At 47.0% G+C, this 12,941-nt stretch overlaps 1 protein-coding gene across 2 annotated transcripts in view; it reads right to left on the reverse strand.

Annotated features, from left to right (window-relative positions):
- The window catches only part of LOC126183776 (sorting nexin lst-4), a 101,482-nt gene that overhangs the window by 29,782 nt on the left and 58,759 nt on the right, over positions 1-12,941 (reverse strand). For both annotated transcript variants that reach the window (XM_049926011.1, XM_049926013.1), the window contains exon 9: positions 5,440-5,615. In XM_049926011.1, the coding sequence (XP_049781968.1) occupies positions 5,440-5,615 (176 nt within the window). The remainder of the gene's footprint in view (positions 1-5,439; positions 5,616-12,941) is intronic.

Genomic DNA, 12,941 nt, shown 5'->3' on the forward strand with positions numbered 1-12,941 from the left:
CAGATTGTCGGTGGCGGAGCGGCCTTTACGGAACCCATCCTGAGACGGAGCCAGAAGGCCCCGAGACTCCAGTACCCAATGCAAGCGCCGGCTCACCATCCGTTCAAGCAACTTGCAAAGAACGTTGGTGAGGCTAATGGGACGGTAGCTGTCCACCTCCAGAGGGGTCTGTCCAGGTTTCAAAACGGGGATGACAACGCCTTCCCGCCATTGCGACGGAAACTCCCCCTCGACCCAAAGACGGTTGTAAAGATCGAGAAGGTGCCGCTGGCAGTCCACTGAAAGGTGTTTCAGCATCTGACAGTGGATGCCATCTGGCCCAGGAGCGGTATCAGGGCAAGCAGCTAGGGCACTGTGAAATTCCCACTCACTGAATGGAGCATTGTAAGATTCTGGGTGGTTGGTGCGAAACGAAAGGCTCCGACGTTCCATCCGCTCTTTAATGGAGCGGAAGGCCTGGGGGTAATTCGCAGAAGCGGAACTCATAGCAAAATGCTCTGCTAAGCGATTGGCAATGACGTCGGAGTCAGTACAAACTGCTCCATTCAGTGAGAGCGCAGGGACGCTGGCAGGGGTCAGATAGCCATAGACGCGTCGAATCTTGGCCCAGACCTGTGAAGGAGTGACATGGAGGGCAATGGTGGACACATACCGCTCCCAGCACAGCACTCCTTGCCTTGGCGGATAAGGAGGCGGGCCCGCGCACGCAGCCGTTTGAAGGCGATAAGGTGGTATACGGAGGGATGTCGCTTGTGACGCTGGAGCGCCCGCCGGCGATCTTTAATCGCTTCAGCGATCTCAGGCGACCACCAAGGCACAGCCTTCCGCCGAGGGGACCCAGAAGAACGGGGAATGGCAGATTCGGCGGCAGTAACGATGCCGGTGGTGACCGATTGAACCACCGCATCAATGTCATCAGTAGAGAGAGGCTCAAAAGCGGCAGTGGAGGAGAACAAGTCCCAGTCAGCCTTATTCATAGCCCATCTGCTAGGGCGCCCAGAAGAGTGACGCTGTGGTAGTGACAAAAAGAGCGGAAAGTGGTCACTACCACACATGTCGTCATGCACACTCCATTGGACAGACGGTAAGAGGCTATGGCTACAGATGGAAAGGTCAATGGCAGAGTAGGTGCCATGCGCCACACTGAAGTGTGTGAAGGCACCATCATTTAACAGCGAGAGATCGAGCTGCGACAATAAATGCTCAACGATGGCGCCTCGACCTGTTGCCACTGACCCACCCCACAGAGGGTTATGGGCATTGAAGTCGCCCAATAGCAAGAAAGGTGGCGGCAATTGGGCTACCAGTGCAGCCAGGACATGCTGCGAGACCTCACCATCCGGTGGAAGGTAAAGACTGCAAACGGTAACAGCCTGTGGCGTCCACACCCGAACAGCGACAGCCTCTAAAGGTGTTTGGAGAGGGACAGACGCGCTGTGCAGAGTGTGAAGGACATATATGCAGACGCCACCAGACACCCTTTCATAAGCCGCCCGGTTCTTATAATAACCCCGATAGCCACGGAGGGCGGGGGTTCGCATTGCCGGAAACCAAGTCTCCTGCAGAGCAATGCAAAGGAAAGGATGAAGGCTGATAAGCTGGCGGAGCTCAGCTAGATGGTGGAAGAAACCGCTGCAGTTCCACTGGAGGATGGTATTGTCCATGGCGGAGAAAGGCGTGACGGGACTGGGAAGACAGATTACGCCGCTGGGTCACCTGCTGCCTCCGATTGAGCACCCGTGCTAGTGCTATCCATGGCGTCTGAGGAACTGGCGAGATCGAGGTCCTCAGCGGACACCAGGATCTCCACCTCGTCCTCAGACGCAGAGCTGGAAGGTGGCGGTGGGGTGGCTGCCACCGCGAATTCCTTGGGCTTAGAGCTCTTCTTGGATTTCTCGCGCTGCTCCTTGGGTTTAACTGGCTGGGAGGGCTTCACCGATTCAGTCTCCGGGACTGAGGAGGATCGTGAAGCCCTTCGACCAGCTGATTGCGGGCACTTACGCCACTGTCGGTCGTCAGCCTTCCCACTGGTGGAAACCTGGGAAGGGAGGGACCCAAGGGACCCCTTGCGAGCACGAGAAGCCGAAGAAGTTGGACACTTCTCCGGCTTAGAAGCAGGGACGGACGTCCCTGATGGGGGGGATGGTGTTGCCCCTGAGGTAGGTGGCGCAGGAGCAACACGGTGGGTAGAGCCCCCCACTGGCAAGGGGGCAAGAGGAGTTGTACCACTCAGCGAACCGGCCGGAAGTTGCGAAACTGATGGGGCGAGCCCAGGTGTTGTAGCAGCGGCGTAGGATGATGTCATTCTCACGGGATGTAATCGGTCGTATTTCCTTTTGGCCTCAGTATAAGTCAGTCGGTCCAGGGTCTTATATTCCATGATTTTGCGTTCTTTCTGGAAGATTCTGCAGTCTGGCGAGCAAGGTGAATGGTGCTCCCCGCAGTTGACACAGATGGGAGGCGGGGCACATGGAGTATCGGGATGAGACGGGCGTCCGCAATCTCGACATGTGAGGCTGGAAGTGCAGCAGGAAGACATATGGCCGAACTTCCAGCACTTGAAGCACCGCATCGGGGGAGGAATATAGGGCCTGACGTCACATCGGTCGACCATCACCTTGACCTTGTCCGGTAACTTATCACCCTCGAAGGCCAAGATGAAGGCACCGGTAGCTATCTGATTTTCCTTCGGACCCCGATGAACGCGCCGGACGAAATGTACACCCCTGCGCTCTAAGTTGGCGCGCAGCTCGTCATCAGACTGCAAAAGAAGGTCCTTATGGTAAATAACTCCCTGGACCATATTTAAACTCTTATGCAGTGTGATTGTAACAGCAACATCCCCCAACTTGTCACAAGCAAGCAACCGTTGTGACTGGGCAGAGGATGCCGTTTGGATCAGGACCGATCCAGAGCGCATTTTTGACAAGCCCTCCACCTCCCCAAGCTTGTCCTCTAAATGCTCGACGAAGAACTGAGGCTTTGTGGAGAGAAAAGACTCCCCATCAGCTCTCGTACAAACTAAGAATCGGGGCAAATAACTATTACCTCCAACCTGAGACTTACGCTCCTCCCACGGCGTGACCAGAGAGGGGAACGTTTTCGGATTGTACTTTTCAGCATTAAATTGAGCCCGAGAATGCTTAGAGACTGCTGGCGGCTGGCCGCCAGCGAGAGATGATGTACCACGCTTCATTGCGGGTCATCCGCCCTGATGCCACCTACTCCGACCAAGGGCCCTCCCCACGGGCGCCACCCAGCCGCAGCAATAGCCACCTGGCAGGATGTCCATTACCGGGAGTCCTGATGCCCCAGGGAGACGGGCATCTACTCCTTGGCATACGTGGGGAGTTAACGGCGCAGGCATCAGTAGAACGATCCCTGTGTTGTCAGGGGGCTACAACCAAGAGGGTACATGGCGGCCCCACCACAATGGACTGGCTACCGTGCTGGATCTTAGGTGCAAAACTGTCCAAGGTCGTCGTCGCAGTTAAAAGAAACACTGCAGAGTGCAGCGTGGGAATCGCACCCAGGGACGTATCCTCGCCCAAGAGATGGAAAACGAGCAGGACACCATTGCAACGACGAAAAAGCCGGCTAAAGGTCTCAATACACGACGGATACAGTGCACCATGTAAGGCGCCCTTCCCCAATTGGCTCGCTCTTCGGAATAATTTAGAAAGATGGAGGTCAAACCCGAGAGGGGACCATCACATAAGGCCAAAACATTTGAGACTCCTTGTAGTCGCCTCTTACGACAGGCAGGAATACCGCGGGCCTATTCTAACCCCCAAACCCGCAGGGGGGCCGACATCTAGAAATTGCAATCCAAACCCCTATTTTACAGAATGAAGTGGTTCCTCATGGACACACAAGGGATTTGCAGTACTCGACATATGAGAATTTTGCTAGTTCGTGTACCCAGAGAAATGAAACCATGCTTAATCCGTGAAAAACGTTTCATTAAGAATATCCCTTCCATTTTGTTGAACGAACTTTTTGAACCATTGACAATAATGCAGTCTCTTGCCATGATCAGTATTTTTCAGTTCTTGCAGGACTGTCACTTTGTATGGGAAAAGTTCTAATTTTTTCCTTACAGCTGTGTGGGCCGTTTCGACACTGACATCGATTTCCTAGGAGAGTTCTCTTACCGACTTGTTCGGACTCATGGATATTTTATCAGAAATATCAAGTAGTTTATCCTCAAACAAAACGCTAAGACAACCACTTCTTGGTGCATCTGTCACTGAACCATTACTTCGAAATTTGTTAATCAAATCTCGCACAGTATTGCGATGTGGGAGTGTTTCCTCCAGGAAAACTGAATTAAATGTTTGACGAACTGAAATTGTTTATTTACCGCCAACTTTGAACACTTATTCGACTACAAACATACGTTCAATGATTAGCATTTTAACAGTGACAAAAACGAAACAAAAGGAACTAAACTTAAAACGTTCACATCAACACGCAACGACACACACTAACGATACTACTGATGCTGGCTGAGATAAACGAAACAGTGGAATGCTGAGAGAGTCTACTTGAAGGGAAGTAACCCAGGCAGGCGAACAATCATACAGCATGCGCGGCTAACAATGATATGGCACTGCGGAGAGATTTTTTGAACACCCTGTACAAGAACTGATGTAAAGTGAGGTACATCATAAGTTTATTAATGGTGGATGCAATCACAGGGCTTTTACAGCCTCTCGCCTAAGATCAATATTTTATGACATATAATCCTGTGTCTCTGCTTCAGCCCCGCCAGTGTGATCCATACTACTCTGTTTACAACAGCTGAAAGAGCCAGTATCCACCACTAACATTTTTATATCCCCTCCTTCAGTATTTTAAATCTGAATTATAATCAGAAGTTTGCTTTCTTTCTGACAGCACAAAAGCCTAAAAGAGCCATGTGCTAGCATAACAGACAACCTTTAGAAAATTTATCAAACTTAGGAAACAGCCAAGTACCCACCTGTCACCTAGAATTGCCAGAATGCAAGGTTTCGCAACATACATAATCATTTCATCTTTCATCATCAATATACTAAACCTAACTAGATGAATTATCTTAATTTTAACAGCTCCAAACCTCTTGCGTATCAGATCATTGCTGATTCAGAGTGCTTGTTTGTACTCTTGAAACAAACTCACTCTTGAATGACAACTTGCAAGCTGTTTTCAAATGGACACCACAAACTCCCTTCAAGTATTTTTAATTCTGATAAAATGGAGTAAAATTTTTCTTAGGTATATCAAAGGGCAACATCTCAGTGCTGCATTTACTCTGTTCTATTAAGACAAAGTATTATATACACTAAAAGGGTAATTAACTGACAAAACCACACAGCAGTTGTACACTTGTGTAAAAGTGGATGAAAACTGCAAGAAGAAATGTTTTAATCTACAAAACAAAATGCACGCACCTACCTGTATCCATGTCAAAAGCATTTGCCAGCATAAGAAATGCCTGCCCAACTCTCTGATATTCACGTTTGTATGGACCCTGATGCTTCTTTGTCTGGTCTGTTGCAGTGTTCATTAAGTTTTTCACAGCAACATCCATGCCATGAATAAACTTCGCGAAACTTTCCATTTCTTGTTCCCTGTAATTTGAATTTTGAACACAATAATTTATCACACTGGAACAGTATCAACCATGAGGAGACAGCTACAAAAGACATTCGTGACAACTACACCAAGAGAAATGTACAGGTACAGCCAAGCATTGGAGCTGCAACAACTACATGAATACACAACATTTCTTTTTTTTTCTTCCCACAGCTGAGGAGATTTTCAGGTGTACATATCTTCTACACATATACACTATGTGATCACAAGTACCTGGACACCTGGCTGAAAATAATTTCCCAGTTCATGGTGCCCTCCATCGGTAATGCTGGAATTCAATATGGTGTTAGCCCACCCTTAGCCTCGATGACAGCTTCCACTCTCGCAAGCACACGTTCAGTCAGGTGGTGGAAGGTTTCTTGGGGAATGGTAACCCATTCTTCACAGAGTGCTGCACTAAGGAGAGGTACAGATGTCAGTCGGTGAGGCGTGGCACAAAGTTGGCATTCCAAAACATCCCACAGGTGTTCTATAGGATTCAGATCAGGACTCTGTGCAGGCCAGCCCATTACAGAGATGTTATTGTCATGCAACCACTCTGCCACAGGCCTTGCATTATGAACAGGTCCTTGATCATGTTGAAAGACTCAATCACCATCCCCGAATTGCTCTTCAACAGTGGAAAGCAAGAAGGTGCTTAAAACATCAATGTAGGCCTGTGCTGTGATAGTGCAATGCAAAACAGGGGGTGCAAGCCCCCTCCATGAAAAACACGACCATAACAAAACACCACCACCTCCGAATTTTACTGTTGGCACTGCACACGCTGGCAGAGGACGTTCACCAGGCATTCGCCATACCCGCACCCTGCCATCGGATCGCCACATTGTGTACCATCATTTGTCACTCCACACAACATTTTTCCACTGTTCAATCATCCAATGTTTACGCTCCTTACACCAAGTGAGGTGTTGTTTGGTATTTACCGGCATGATGTATGGCTTATGAGCAGCCAACCATGAAATCCAAGTGTTCTCACCTCCCGCCTAACTGTCATAGTACTCGCAGTGGATCGTAATGCAGTTTTGAATTCCTGGGTAATTGTCTGGATAGATGTCTGCCTATTACACATTACGACCCTGTTCAACTGTTGGCGGTATCTGTCAGTCAACCGACGAGGTCAGCCTGTACACTTTTGTGCTGTATGTGTCCCTTCACATTTCCACTGCACTATCACATTGGAAACAGTGGACCTAGGGATGTTTAGGAGTGTGGAAATCTCACATACAGACGTATGACACATGATACACTATCAACTGAGCACGTTCGAAGTCCGGGAGTTCTGTCGAGCACCCCATTCTGCTCTCTCAGGATGTCTAATGACTACTGAGGTTGCTGATATGGAGTACCCTGCAGTAGGTGGCAGCACAATGCACCTAATTTGAAAAACATATTTTTTGGGGGTGTCCGGATACTTTTGATGACATAGTGTATTTGTTTTTAAATTCTTGTGATCATAACAACTAAAATACATACATAAAATAAGGGAAAGGCAACTATTCACCTATAGTGGACCTATAAATGGTGCACAGGAATATTTGTTTTATTTCCCACAAAACTGAAGTTAGAACCTAAATTTCAAAACAAGAAATAACAATCTACTGGGATACGCTTTCCACATAATAAAGATACAGATGAACTGAATATATGTGAGTGCTTAGATAATGTTTTCATTTTGAAGTTAAGAATGGCAGCAAATGCTACATACAGAAGAGAAGTGGCAGTCATTTTTACACGGTGGTGATATACCTACGGAAAGTGAAGTGTCTGAGGATGCTGAAAACACACACATTAAATCTCACTTATCCACGAAAACTGATGTCAACATCTAACCTAAACTCCAGAAACAGTGAGCGGTACTTCACGTACCATAATCATTTTTTTCCTTTTTGTTAAAAATATGGTGCATGAGGGCAATAGCTGTCAGCAAGTCTCCACATGACCACTAATTTCTGCGATTTCATCACTGTGGTCATTTGACAAGGTATACTGTATGTGGGAGGAAGTAATATATTCCTCGACTTCTTGGAGTGCACACATACAATTCAATAGTGAACTTCGTCATGGCGTTCTTCGTCAAATCTTCTGTTACCTCAATTAATCCTATTTGGTAAACATTCAAAACTGACAAGCAATATTGACAGTCAAACAACTGTTTTGTAAGTTTCCTTTTCTTTCTGCTTAATAATACTAGTCTCGCACCTACTTTTCCTTCAACTAATTTATGTGCTTGATCTATCTTAAATCAGTATGAACAAATTATCCTAGATATTTTACAGCTCCGTTTGTTACAAAAACACAGGAAAAACAGTTGTCAGTAAGTCTGTTTCATAATGTACACGACATTCACTAAAATGATTACCAGCTGGGTTTTAATACAGCAAAGGAACAAGCTGGCTTCAGAATTGGGTACAACTTATTCAACTATTTGCAAGTCATGAATGAAATTTGAGAAGAGTGCATTGTCTGGCTTTCACAGAGGCTGAGAAAGCTTCTGGCACAGTTTTAACAAAATCTCTAAAAATTCTCTTACACCTGAAGACCATGACCAGATGAGCAGCACAAGATAAACAGGAAGATAAAAATGGCTTCGAGTGATTCTGCTAACCTAAATAAGGTGTTAAGAACAGATTTTAAGGTATGCCTGGAAAGGAAAGTTTACATATTGTGTGTAATACCAGTTATCACTTTAAGTACTTTCTAATGCAAAAGCCATTCAAAAATAGAGTTGCTCATTGAACAATAAGAGATGCATGTTGGTAACAACTAGGGGTATAGGAAAATATATTGATCAGGTAACAAATTTGAGTGGAAGGTGCAATCATAAATAATGAAAATGAAAAAGTAATAAGGAGAATGGGTAGCCAGACTAACAGATGGTAGATGGACTGAGGACATTCTCTGGTGGATTCTGAGAGAATAAAAGACTTAGATGACCTAATGGAAGGAGGGTAGATGACAATAGAAATGTCTGTATAGCTGATAACTGAAGCATGGGAAAGTCTATATGCAGCATTTGGCCAGCACAGGAAGTCAACTGGATAATGTAATGAACAAGACAGTACTCATGGAAACAGTCTCCGCATTCTCCAGGGCAAATGTCAATAAATATATTCTGGACCAAGTACTCCCACTGGTGCATCCAAGAAAGTTATTGACCACTCCACAGTAAAATCTGAACTTTGACGTCAAGTACGTTACTGTTTGCAATTTGTCAAAGGCAGTATGTTCTACCCTGAACTGTCGCTACAACAAAGGGGATTTCTGGATCCTAAAATCTAGACCACTGATGATCAATTCTTTCCTGAACTGGCATGAATGGCAGAGGTAGATGCTACACAAAATCAATGGCCATGACATCAGTTCTAGTCTTGCAGATTTCAGTATTTTTTTTTTTTTGTACAACTTCTTCTGACAACACACACACACACACACACACACACACACACACACACACACACACACAAATATTATATATATAGAAGGAAACATTCCATGTGGGGGAAAAATATATCTAAAAACAAAGACGATTTGACTTACCAAACAAAAGCGCGGGCACGTCGACAGACAAACAAACAAACAAACACAAACATACACACAAAATTCTAGCTTTCGCAACCAACGGTTGCCCCGTCAGGAAAGAGGGAAGGAGAGGGAAAGACGAAAGGATTTGGGTTTTAAGGGAGAGGGTAAGGAGTCATTCCAATCCCGGGAGCGGAAAGACTTACCTTAGGGGGAAAAAAGGACGGGTATACACTCGCGCGCACACACACACACACACACACACACACACACACACACACACAGGCACAAGCAGACATATACAGAGGAAAAGTGTTTGGGCAGAGATGTCAGTCGAGGCGGAAGTGCAGAGGCAAAGATGTTGTTGAATGACAGGTGAGGTATGAGTGGCAGCAACTTGAAATTAGCGGAGATTGAGGCCTGGTGGATAACGGGAAGAGAAGATATATTGAAGAGCAAGTTCCCATCTCCGGAGTTCGGATAGGTTGGTGTTAGTGGGAACTATCAAGATAACCCGGACGGTGTAACACTGTGCCAAGATGTGCTGGCCGTGCACCAAGGCATGTTTAGCCACAGGGTGATCCTCATTACCAACAAACACTGTCTGCCTGTGTCCATTCATGCGAATGGACAGTTTGTTGCTGGTCATTCCCACATAGAATGCGTCACAGTGTAGGCAGGTCAGTTGGTAGATCACGTGGGTGCTTTCACACGTGGCTCTGCCTTCGATCGTGTACACCTTCCGGGTTACAGGACTGGAGTAGGTGGTGGTGGGAGGGTGCATGGGACAGGTTTTACACTGCGGGCGGTTACAAGGGTAGGAGCCAGAGGGTAGGGAAGGTGGTCTGGGGATTTCATAGGGATGAACTAAGAGGTTACGAAGGTTAGGTGGACGGCGGAAAGACACTCTTGGTGGAGTGGGGAGGATTTCATGAAGGATGGATCTCATTTCAGGGCAGGATTTGAGGAAGTCGTATCCCTGCTGGAGAGCCACATTCAAAGTCTGATTCAGTCCCGGAAAGTATCCTGTCACAAGTGGGGCACTTTTGTAGTTCTTCTGTGGGAGGTTCTGGGTTTGAGAGGATGAGGAAGTGGCTCTGGTTATTTGCTTTTGTACCAGGTCGGGAGGGTAGTTGCGGGATGCGAAAGCTGTTGTCAGGTTGTTGGTGTAATGGTTCAGGGATTCCGGACTGGAGCAGATTCATTTGCCACGAAGACCTAGGCTGTAGGGAAGGGACCGTTTGATGTGGAATGGGTGGCAGCTGTCATAATGGAGGTACTGTTGCTTGTTGGTGGGTTTGATGTGGACGGACGTGTGAAGCTGGCCATTGGACAGGTGGAGGTCAACATCAAGGAAAGTGGCATGGGATTTGGAGTAGGACCAGGTGAATCTGATGGAACCAAAGGAGTTGAGGTCTGAGAGGAAATTCTGGAGTTCTTCTTCACTGTGAGTCCAGATCATGAAGATGTCATCAATAAATCTGTACCAAACTTTGGGTTGGCAGGCCTGGGTAACCAAGAAGGCTTCCTCTAAGTGACCCATGCATAGGTTGGCGTACGAAGGGGCCATCCTGGTACCCATGGCTGTTCCCTTTAATTGTTGGTATGTCTGGTCTTCAAAAGTGAAGAAGTTTTGGGTCAGGATGAAGCTGGCTAAGGTAATGAGGAAAGAGGTTTTAGGTAGGGTGGAAGGTGATTGGCGTGAAAGGAAGTGCTCTATCGCAGCGAGGCCCTGGACGTGCGGGATATTTGTGTATAAGGAAGTGGCATCAATGGTTACAAGGATGGTTCCTGGGGGTAACGGATTGGGTAAGGATTCCAGGCGTTCGAGAAAGTGGTTGGTGTCTTTGATGAAGGATGGGAGACTGCATGTAATGGGTTGAAGGTGTTGATCTACGTAGGCAGAGATACGTTCTGTGGGGGCTTGGTAACCAGCTACAATGGGGTGGCCGGAATGATTGGGTTTGTGAATTTTAGGAAGAAGGTAGAAGGTAGGGGTGCGGGGTGTCGGTGGGGTCAGGAGGTTGATGGAGTCAGGTGAAAGGTTTTGTAGGGGGCCTAAGGTTCTGAGGATTCCTTGAAGCTCTGCCTGGACATCAGGAATGGGATTACCTTGGCAAACTTTGTATGTGGTATTGTCTGAAAGCTGACGCAGTCCCTCAGCCACATACTCCCGACGATCAAGTACCACGGTCGTGGAACCCTTGTCCACCGGAAGAATGACAATGGACCGGTCAGCCTTCAGATCACGGATAGCCTGGGCTTCAGCAGTGGTGATGTTGGGAGTAGGATTAAGGTTTTTTAAGAAGGATTGAGAGGCAAGGCTGGAAGTCAGAAATTCCTGGAAGGTTTGGAGAGGGTGATTTTGAGGAAGAGGAGGTGGGTCTCGCTGTGACGGAGAACGGAACTGTTCCAGGCAGGGTTCAATTTGGATAGTGTCTTGGGGAGTTGGATCATTAGGGGTAGGATTAGGATCATTTTTCTTCGTGGCAAAGTGATACTTCCAGCAGAGAGTACGAGTGTAGGACAGTAAATCTTTGACGAGGGCTGTTTGGTTGAATCTAGGAGTGGGGCTGAAGGTGAGGCCTTTGGATAGGACAGAGGTTTCGGATTGGGAGAGAGGTTTGGAGGAAAGGTTAACTACTGAGTTAGGGTGTTGTGGTACCAGATTGTGTTGATTGGAATTTTGAGGTTTTGGAGGGAGTGGAGCTGGAAGTGGGAGATTGAGTAGATGGGAGAGACTGGGTTTGTGTGCAATGAGAGGAGGTTGAGGTTTGCTGGAAAGGTTTTGAAGGGTGAGTGAGTTGCCTTTCCGGAGGTGGGAAACCAGGAGATTGGATAGTTTTTTGAGGTGAAGGGTGGCATGCTGTTCTAATTTGCAGTTGGCCTGTAGGAGGATGCTCTGAACAGCCGGTGTGGATGTGGGAGAGAAAAGATTGAGGACTTTTATTAAGGATAGGAGTTGACGGGTGTGTTCATTGGCTGAGTTGATGTGTAGGTGAAGGATTAGGTGGGTGAGGGCAATGGATTGTTCAGTTTGGAACTGGTACAGGGACTGATGGAAAGAAGGGTTGCAGCCACAGATGGGAACTTTAAGTGTGAGGCCTTTGGGGGTAATGCCAAATGTCAGACAAGCCTGAGAAAATAAAATATGCGAGCGTAATCTGGCTAGGGTGAAGGCATGTTTGCGGAGGGAATGTAAATAAAACTTAATGGGGTCGTTGTGGGGGGTGTTGTGAGGGTGACACGGTATTAGAAGGTGGAAAGTGTAACATGAGGTTGAAATGAAAATAACTGGAGATCTGTTGTGAAAAAAGGCGAAAAAGTGTTGGTTTGAGATGAGCTATGTTGATCCTGTGCTGAACTTAGGTTGGGGAACAATGATGGGTACAAAGGTTAGGTAGTTGTGTTGCCGCCAAAACACGTTAAAGGATGGAGAAATTCCGGAAAATTTCGAAAAAACTGCGTGTAAATGTATTAAAAGGAGTGGTTTTGTGGTGGCAGATTATGAAAATGAGGCTGACAATTGTCTGGCGAAGAAATAATGACGTTAAAACCCGTGGGAAGCGGCTAAATATTATCAGTGATGTGCGAAAAACGGAAATGGAAACCCAAATCCTTTCGTCTTTCCCTCTCCTTCCCTCTTTCCTGACGAGGCAACCGTTGGTTGCGAAAGCTTGAATTTTGTGTGTATGTTTGTGTGTCTATCGACCTGCCAGCGCTTTTGTTTGGTAAGTCAGAAAGATAATGAGACTTACCAAACAAAAGCGCTGGCAGGT

This window comes from Schistocerca cancellata, chromosome 4 (genome assembly GCF_023864275.1).
Source record: "Schistocerca cancellata isolate TAMUIC-IGC-003103 chromosome 4, iqSchCanc2.1, whole genome shotgun sequence".
Lineage (NCBI taxonomy): Eukaryota > Metazoa > Arthropoda > Insecta > Orthoptera > Acrididae > Schistocerca > Schistocerca cancellata.